Genomic DNA, 10,084 nt, shown 5'->3' with positions numbered 1-10,084 from the left:
GAATTGTGTCATTTTGTTATTAGGTTTTACGATCGAAAAATAAAATTGAGTTTTCATGTATTATTATCCATAATATTAAATGTAACAGACCATATCCATACTTTTTAGAATGTATTCATATATGAGTATGTTGCAAAAGCGATCACTTATAGGCTTAGACTCGGAAAAATCTAAATTCCGAGACTTTTTGTAGCTACAGGCTACTTTTACATTTTTCTAATTTATAATTCTGTACGAATTTTTTTTAGCGTGTCGCAAACATCTTGAAAATCAAAGAGAAAAATGACATCTGCGTCGCCAGCGATAGTCGTCAGGCGTCCCGTTCCCGTCAGAGTACCGTTGTGTTCCGTCTGAGAATCAGCCAGCAGAACAATTCGAGGAGAGACGTCTAGTGATACGGAGATTGTCTTGTCTGGCGCTACTGTCATCATAAGTCGCGAATCTGATGCCAGCAGTTAGTTCATCGGATTGATTTCCGTGTTTGTGATTCTTGATTCTGGTGGATGATGATGCGTCAGTAGCGACTGTTGTGTGTGAAAATTAGAACAAAAAGAATCGAACAGTGAAAAACTTGATGCCAGAACGGAAGACGTGAACCGCACGAAGGAAAACTTCTGGCCGAAAATATGGACGGCTGGCGATAATCCCGAGTATTAGGCGATTAAAAATAAATAACCAAAACCAATGATTGGTTCGCTGCTGGGTGGATCGTGTAAAAAGTGAACGGTGTCTGAGATTACGAAATTCTTTGCCACTGTGTCAAGTCGACATCTCGGGAGTGCGCTAATCAATGTAAATAAAGTGAGTTTCATCTTCACTGCAAGAGTCGTCCAAGTGTGATATAAATTAATAATTTGAGGTGTAATCTAAGGAGCAAAAACACAGAATCTTAGAGACTGACCAATTTCTTACTGTCCGGCCTGTAGGGATATGCGATATTGCAAGATTAAGCAGTTTAATCACTTTTAGATTTTTCCTTCCAAAATTTTCTCTGAACGATAAATATTCTCAAGTCTTGTTCAACTTGAAATAGCCTTCGAGAAGATCGGTGGTCTATAGCAAAATTGATGCCTTTAATCAGGAATATTATGTTTATAGTCACTTATAGTTTAATTAAATCATCGTTTAATGATATAAAATTTAATAATCAAACTGATTTAAATATCTCTCATTGATTTTAATTTTTCATTCTTAGATACATTTGTTTCGATGTAAGCTCTTTGTATCTCATATCGCGTAGCCTTAAATCCGGACTAAATTCCCTATTTAGCAATCATTCCGTGCTGCGTGTGTTCCGTACCGGGGCCAACACGGCAGTGTTCGCCACTCGTTGAAGTAATTTATTTCTTATCTCGGATTTTGAGTTAAGCCTAGTGTATGCCGTTTTTGTGTTCGTCTCGCCGCCTTCTTTGGAACAAGCACACATAAAGAGCTTCAACTTGCGGTCGTCATCGCGGTGCAAATTGAATGCAGCTGCTCCCGTCTCATCCGGCAGTGCCAGATCAGTGCTAGTGCTAGTGAATATCTTTGTCGTTCTGAGCAACACGACTTTGAGTAACAAATAAGTCGCTTCCAATATCGCAGTGTTTCCTTGTTTGGCGCGGAAGGAAGGCCAAACTCTATGACCGTGAAATATCGTCGATTCGTCTTGAACTAGTAGTTGCTCGGTCCTCACCCTGATGGGATAGGGAATCGGGTTAATCTGCCCAGCGCCAAGGAAGAGTGTTCGTAGAGGAGCCTTGAGAGCAGTAGGTGCCGGAGTCCACCATGGATTGGATCATCAACGACGAGCTGGGCCTGACGGTGAGCCACGTCGTGGGCTATGTGTCCGCCTCGTTCATGGTCGTCGGTGGGGTGCTTCCGTATGTGCCTCAGTACAAGCAGATCAAGAAAACGCAAGATCCGGAGGGATTCTCGCTGCACGTTTGCCTGGCCTTGCTAATTGCCAACACGTTGCGGATTCTGTTCTGGTAAGTGTACGAAATTATAATTACGAGTTGATAGCGTGTTTGCAAAGCGGAGCTCATCGGGCTGGGAAAGAAACTGTTGATTATAATTGGGAATGAATTTGTAGATTGTAGCATCTCGGTGGGAAAGTGATGAAATTGTTCTAGCAACTATCAAACTAATTGATAATATGTGAAATGAAACAGACGTTTTTTTTCTGCCTGACACGGCTCTTATCAGGTATATTTATGTGGCAGAGTATGGACTGTTGTCGTTAGATGAGCTATTTGACCTCGGAAGCCAGACATTGTTTTTTCTATGATTTCGTAAGCATTATACAAAAATTAGAAAAAATAACTATTGCGTAAATTAGGGCAACGACCAAAATGTGAACATTGGGACGAGGTGTTAGTCATTTGGTCAGAGTTTGACTAATTTGCAACTTATCGTATAAAATTACATTGGTCAATTCTAGTAGCTACATAATAGATCGTTATAATAAAGTACACCGGGGCAAGTTGAAACGGTTTTTTCAAAGTTGAAATTCGAAGTGCTGTAAAAAAATCACCCTTTGATATATTTTGAATCCGTTTGCGGCGTTTGCTAGTTCGGACCAAAGACTATACATAAAAAATGAGCAACCTTTAAAAACTTTTTTATAAATATGTTGTATATTGAAATTATTTTTTATATGCATCGTTTCAACTTGCCCCGCGTATCAGGGCAAGTTGAAACACTACGTTATATTTTGACATAAGCTAATTTTGCCGTATTAATAACAAAATGTATGTACTCAGTGAGACTCAAGAAGCACGAGGTTGCAAAGGTGACTATAATACTGCCAGGATTCGCATAAGAGTCCCATGTAAGCTTTTGTCGATTTTGATTTTCTTTCAGAAATTAGCCTAAAATTGTCTCCTGTTTAAGAAAAACTGATAAAATAAGCCTACTACCTGTTATAGAAATTTAAAAATAAATCCCACCTTTGTTGTCTCATCTTGATATTTACTCGTATAAAAATCATGTTCCAGAGGTACTCTTTTACACAAAAAATTAACTTAAGTATGGCCCATTTAATTGTCCCACAGCAATAAATACAGATAAAGAATATTATGTCAATTTTTTGGAAAGATAGCATTTTTTTTTATAATTTATTGGATTTTTTTGTATTTCTCCATGTCAAACCAGTTTAAAAAGATCAACTGCAAATTACTCAAGTCGGAGTAAATGACATGGGACTCTTATGCGAACAACAGTGTGTACAAGCAGTGTACAAGAAAGTCACAAGCGTATTTCCAGAGACCAAATTCTGGAGAACGCACTACGCTGAACATTTGAATCATTTGTTTGAGAAACTGCATAAGTCCATTTTACACTTTTTCGAGAAAACAACAAAAAACTGTTTTTGAACAAATTTGCACCGAATCTTTCGATTTCTTCGATACAGATCAATAGTTTTTAGCAAAACTCAACACCCTGAGGCACTTTCAGTGCAAAAAATGTAAGCAGTGCTCTACAATTGCTCTTCAAAGTACGTGGATATATGTAGTTTCTCAAACAAACGAAAAAAAAATTCATACATTCCTGAACAAATTTTTTTTTCGTATTTTTTGCCAGAATATGTATTTTTGGACGAGGATTCAGAATATATAAAAATCTCATTTTGGCCAAACAAACGGTTCATTTATCAAATTGTTTTCCTCCTTCTGGTGACCACTCGGATTACTTTTCAGGATAGTTTATTATTTGGTTCACTTGTATATTGTGCACTTGATTAATTCGGTTGCGTCTTCTCCATAAATGCTCATTGTTTAACCAGCCAGCATATCTCTCATAAACTCTTCGATTGGAGAAATAGGCAGCTGGGGAAGTGAAAGGTGGAGTTAATGAAATGTTTACATACTCTATGTTTTGATTTTCTGAGAGTCATTGCTCAGTAGATTAAGAATCTTAAAACTGCAGTTTAAACATGACCCCTTTTCATTCTAGTGGAGATTGTAGGAGGGTTGCATTCATGACGGAATGGGCGGAAATTTGTTTAATTTTTCAGAAATTTGCATGTTTTTATAATTTATGTTTTCCGAATGTATTTACGGACCATGCTGAATTCTGAAAAAAATATTACTTTTAATTGCAAGGGGAACGTTTTGAATCGTTTCAACTGGCCCCGCACCACGCATTTCTATTTGCCCCGATGACTAGAACAAGCGGAGCAATATCAAACAACCAAAATACAAAAACTAAAACGGGTCTTTCAACGATTTTTCAAATTTATTATGCTTATTCAATATTGAATGATTACCTTCTTCGAGCATTCGTTGTAAAGTGGAAGTCGAACATCACCGCCACTCTGTTCAAAACTCGGATGAAGTATGAGATCAAATCGATCGTTGTGAAATCGTCTGTTTTGATGGTATTTTTGGTCGATTTAATCGATTTAATTTAAATTTGAAGTTGGTTACCGATCTCAACGATAACAAAATATAATTAACACTAACGCCCAAGACCGTTTGAAGCAGAGCATTAGTGATTAATCATAGATTTAATCATGATTAATGAATAATGGGTTATTTAATCATTATTCATTAATCATAATCATTCTAACAAACACGATGTAATCATTAATCACTAATCGTTAATCATAGAATTTTACATTTAATCATTAATCACTAATCATATTCATAATTGTTTGGAGTTTATTCATTAATCATCAATTTTAATCATTGCATTCATCGTTTTTATTCATTAATCTTCTATCATAATCATACAATTTTTATACCTTTTAATAGCCCAATTTGGAAGAAAGGTCACTTGCTTATTGATCACTATGCAAATCATTCAATTTGATTATTCATAATCATTAATCATTAATCATATCGATCGTTATTCATTAATCATACACATATTGTGCCAACATTTAATCGCATTCGGTAATCGTTAATCACACTCCAAACTTTTTATTCATTAATCATAATCGTTAATCATCGTCAAAAATTTATTTAATCGTTAATCATAATCATTAATCATTGTTAAAAACGAATAAATCATTATTCATAACCTTTAATCATAGAGTTGAATGATTTAATCATAACGAATTTAATCATTCATTGGAAGCTTTATTCATTAACGCTCTGGTTTGAAGACGGGGTAGTTTTGTAATTTTCTTTTTGTAATTTTCAATAAATTGTTCAAGTTTTGAAACGTTTCAATAATATAAACTTCAATGCATGTATTTATGAGGTTTGAAATTAATTTTCAATAATAAAACACCTTTATAAAAAATATTGAAAATCGAGTAATTCATTTTGTTCCTCCGTGTTTTTCTTCGTATACCTTTGGAGAGTGAAGTATTTGTAGTATTTTTTCCACTACTAATTCAATGGAAGGTTCTAGTGATGATTCACTCCTGAATATTTCTCGTTCTCACAAGTTTATACGAGACGAGCCAGCCTTGGGCTGAAAGTCTCGCTAATAAGGATATATAAATAAATTTAAAATTTGTAAAAATTCTGCTTTGATCCTTTGAATGAAAATTTTCTAACTCTTAATATGTTGGAAAAACAAGTGTTGGAAAATCAATTGTATAAAAACTAGAAAAATAAAATTCCAAAAATTCTAAATGTGAAATTGATGAAATCGCGAATTAAAAATTTTAATTGCTCAAATCGATTTTAGAAAGCAGAAAACTGATCATGAGCGAATAGAAAAATTTGGATGGTAGAAGATTATTCAATCAGTTTGATGACAATTTAGAAATCTATAGAAAAATGAGATCGAAATATGTAATCAATCATGAAGATGAAAATTTTAAAACAAATTAACGGTAACGGCAGATAATGTTATCAATGGATGAAATGTTGCCTCATCACGCTGATGATGCATAGTTTTTCTAGGGAATATTTATCAGTGTAGCTTTTACAAAGTGTAACGAGCACATTTTAGTTACATAACACTAGATTTATGCATTTCTTCTGAGCATGAGCATTATGACCGCACAATTCGTAGTTGCTACTCCGTGATTGACTGAACTTGCGAAATTGTACAGAGAACACAATGAATGGGGCTTGGGATTAGCTACCCATTCTCAATGTACACGTTTCGGGAGCTCAAATATTTAAAGTCAATAACGGCGCCGGCCACGTCCTTACGGTCATATAGGAATGGAAGGATTGTTAGTCCGACTCTCGTTGCTACTAGAGACCGAGTATACCTCTGCATCTCCACGATTGTCTTGGGATAGGATATCGTCTTAGTTACAAAGGATAATTTATCTGGATTCACTTTGGTAAGCGATGCGATCTATGGGATGGGAAATGACACTAATACGAGTCAAAAGTTAAAAAACATGCACGCCCGGTGGCATATGAAGGCTAAGGAGATTCGCGTTTTGGACGACCGCACGGAAGCACAGCACTCTGTACTCACTTGTTCGATGGCTACAGCAAACTATTGAAGAACTCGCTTTTTTCGACCGCGCGCGACATGCGCATGAGCCACCGAACACAAGATAGATACTTTATTTCTTTCCCGACGAGTAAAACACGCACTGCACTTACTTGTTCGATACACCGAGGCAAATTTCCGTATACCTAATATGTGTGAAACCACATATTTTTTTGCAATTAGAAGCCACTAATAATGAATATGTTTGAGGAATATAAAACCTATAATTTTTCTTCAAATAAAACCTATGTCGCACAACGCAATAATTTTTATGTTTGAGCATAATAAGTTATGTTTGAGTATTATATAATATATTTGAATTATTTTGAAAAATTATTAGCATTTTCAATGTTGGGGCATCCCGGATTATTTATTTTCTGGTGAAAAAAATATATTTTGTATTCAATATACAAATGAAAATACATAAAAGAAAATGTGCACATGTTTGGTCTTTGCGTAGAGTTTCATATCTCGAGTTCCGAAAATACTGGAGTACATGCCGCCAATTCCTCGACCACTTCGTATTTCGTCCCGATTCTATATGCCGGATCAGATACAATTTTTCCACACCTGCCTTAACGGAATCTGCAAGTTGAATGAAACATGATGTTTTATATGGTTTTGTTCGAAACTTGTCTAAATAAACTTACCATTTTCCATTATGTTTTGCTCACGGCAATTTTGGGTTCCAAGTAAAAATGATTGCGATCTATAACTATGCAAGTAGTCGAGGTATCCAACCGAAGGCATGAATTAGGTAAAAAAAATCCTTGGAACAAAAAACAGGATCCTTAACATGAGACAAATGCATTGCGATTATTTTAGGTATGGTGAAGTATATGTTAATAATGTTTAAAAAATACCTTTGAAACAGATCGAAGTCCAGCCGAAAGTGTTCCATTTTCTTTGCCATATCTTGTTAGCTCAAACATAAGCATCATTGGTAGAATTGAATAATTTTTTACTATTAGATTTCTCGAATCAAAATCATAACAACCCACACATAATTGAAATAAGGAGTTCATATAGCTGTTACAGACTTCCACATAAAAGGGAAAATGTATATAATAACACTTATGTAACTGCAAATAACAATGATGTTCGTTATTCCTTATGAAAAGTATGTTTTCTTTCCAAATAGGCAATACGTTTGGAATTTTATTAGTGTAGCTACTCTTATTACCGGCCGCGCAATGCAGAACAAATATTTCGGCCGATCGCGCGATCATTCTGCAGTCCGAAACAAGAGAAATCTCGCACTGAACTGATTTTTATTACCGGCCGCGCAATGCAGAACAAATATTTCGGCCGATCGCGTCATCGTTCTGCAGTCCGAAACAAGAGAAATCACGCACTGAACGCAACACTATAGATTTATGCATTTCTTCTATTGATAAACACAAATCACTCTGAATTAAAAGAGTTAGTATAGCCACACGATTACCACAAGAGCACGCGCGCTGCTGTATTTTTTTTTACAACGCTCGCAATACACAACACAGTAATATTTTTTGGATCAATATTTGAAGCACGCATACCAAAAACATGGCTTGTGATTTGAATATGTAGCAGCACGTTAATCTTGGTGAAACTCTTAATTTCAAAACACTCCTAACAATAACACGAACTGAAGAATGAAACTTGATAATATTGAATCCTGGAATAGCTTGCATTCAGGGGGGATACTTACCCAGAGGAATTCCTAGAGAAATGAAGTCCTGGAGAAGTTCTTAAAGTTATTCTTGGAAAAATCCGTAAGAATTCCCTGAGAAAATCCTGAAGAAATGCCTAGAAGAGTTCCTAAAGAAAAAGCTGGAGGCATTCTTGGAGAAATTTCTCGTGGAGTTTTCGGAAAAAAATCCAAGAGAAAATTCCTGGAGAAATTCCTGGATGAGTACCTAAAGGAATTGGTAGAACGAAATAATCCCGAAGTAATTCCTGGATGGATTCCCGGAAAAATATCTGGAGAAATTCCCGGAAGAAACCTTGAGGAATTATCAGAGGAGTTCCTGGAGTAATTCTCGAACGAATTCCCTAATGATTATTTGGAGGAATTCTCAAAAAAAAAAACCTTGTGAAATTTTGTGATTTTTGTATTTTTGGGCGAACACCTCTGTCAAATTACAATTAAAGTAACTCAGAAGTTTGAATGACTGTTGATGACATAGTAAATGTTTTCGTTCAAGCAAAGAGGAGCAAGAGAGTTAAAGATTTTTATTTTAAAAATGTATGTAAAGCAGTAGGTGAGTTGATTGATGAAACCGCGGTAGTTTTGTACATCTGTTATGCTTCTTCAAATAGTTGTTTCGACGTGGAAAATAAACCCCAATTCATTTGATTCAACGGTCCATGTCAAGCTAGCTCTATTATTTAATATGTTAGGGAAAATTTAGAATATTTCATTAAAATTATTCAATATTCATCCACATCCACAATTATGGAGTATTTTTGAGGAAAAGTTGTACTTGAATAGAATCAATCAATTCAAATGACAAACGAACAACTTTTATTTCAACTGTGATATTTGTATCTTTTATAATCTTGACTCATGATAGGCTTTATTCTGTTTTTTAGTACTTCTCATCCTTGAGGAAGCGAATTCAGTATACTGCCCCTATTCGCATAAGCGTCCCATGTCAGTTTTCTTCAACTTGAGAAATATGTCGTTGAATTTTTCAAACTCGTTTTACATGGAGAAATTTAAAAAAATTCTAATAAATCGATAAAACCAGCAATCTTTCTAAAAATTTGGCATAATATTCTTTATCTGTATACGTTGCTATGGAATTATTAAATGGACCATAATTACATTGATGTTTTGTGTGAAAGTGTATCAAAACGTGGAATGTGACTGTGATAACACAAGTGGGTATTGATTTTCAAATTTTTAGAGCAAAGCCTATTATTTTATCAATTTTTCTTAAAGATGAGTTCATTTTAAGCTTATTTCTGAAAGAAAATCAAAATCGTCGACATGGGACTCTTATGCGAATCGCGGCAGTATATTGCTGATAATAATTTAAGACACAAGAATAGCTGGGCGATGGAAAGAGCTTTCTGAATGGTTTATCACCGACGGTGTATCGTTTGTCTGTTTCCGTCCTTCGAGAAATTATGATTGTGGTAGTGCAGCACCGAGAAAAAAACCACAAACATTCATTAAAAAAATACGGATTTATGTACACCCAATATTTTTTTTACACGGTTGGTATTCTTTAATTTCCCGGTTAACCTGATTTTTCACAGCTTTTTAAATACTACCTGAATTTTCTTTGATTTTTTGTGATTTTTTTAATGGGGTTAACTCATAGTTTCATTAACGCTAAAGGTCGTAATCAACTAAAACGCACCCGTGTAAAAAAAGAACCGGGTGTAGTTGTATGATGCCAATCTTTGTTCTCCCTTCTTGATTTCGGATAGCATTCTAGAAAAGGATCTCAAAAGTAAAACATGAGTATCACTAGTGTCCAATCTACCGTAACAATGCTAATGCTATGCTAAATGTTTGTTCCCCCTTAAGGAAGGACACTCCTCACGGAATCCAATTTTATTCCACCCCGCGTTGTCAAGGTGGTTATTGAAAATAAAGAAGCAACTAGCAGCTGCCATCTTTTTATTCCACACTTACTGCGACGCAAAGCTAAAATAAAAGGTAGGCAGCTATTGCTTGCTTCTTTGTGGAGATTGGTGCCTC

The 10,084-nt window shown here is 35.3% G+C and overlaps 1 protein-coding gene across 8 annotated transcripts in view; it reads left to right on the top strand.

Moving 5' to 3' along the window:
• Window positions 1-296: 296 nt before the first annotated feature.
• The window catches only part of LOC134212851 (solute carrier family 66 member 2), a 119,468-nt gene continuing 109,680 nt past the window's right edge, over window positions 297-10,084 (top strand). Inside the window, exons 1-2 of one of the 8 annotated variants that reach the window (XM_062691088.1) lie at window positions 297-792; window positions 1,370-1,970. In XM_062691088.1, coding sequence (XP_062547072.1) covers window positions 1,768-1,970 — 203 coding nt within the window. In that variant the 5' untranslated portion in view covers window positions 297-792; window positions 1,370-1,767. Of the gene's footprint in view, window positions 802-1,195; window positions 1,971-10,084 lie in introns of all 8 variants that reach the window. The other 7 variants (XM_062691087.1, XM_062691086.1, XM_062691085.1 and 4 more) reach the window with 7 other exon arrangements.

The sequence above is a fragment of the Armigeres subalbatus genome, chromosome 2 (genome assembly GCF_024139115.2).
Source record: "Armigeres subalbatus isolate Guangzhou_Male chromosome 2, GZ_Asu_2, whole genome shotgun sequence".
Taxonomy (NCBI): Eukaryota; Metazoa; Arthropoda; class Insecta; order Diptera; family Culicidae; genus Armigeres; species Armigeres subalbatus.
Note: the sequence above shows the minus strand (reverse complement) of the source record. Positions and strands in the feature narration are given on the sequence as shown.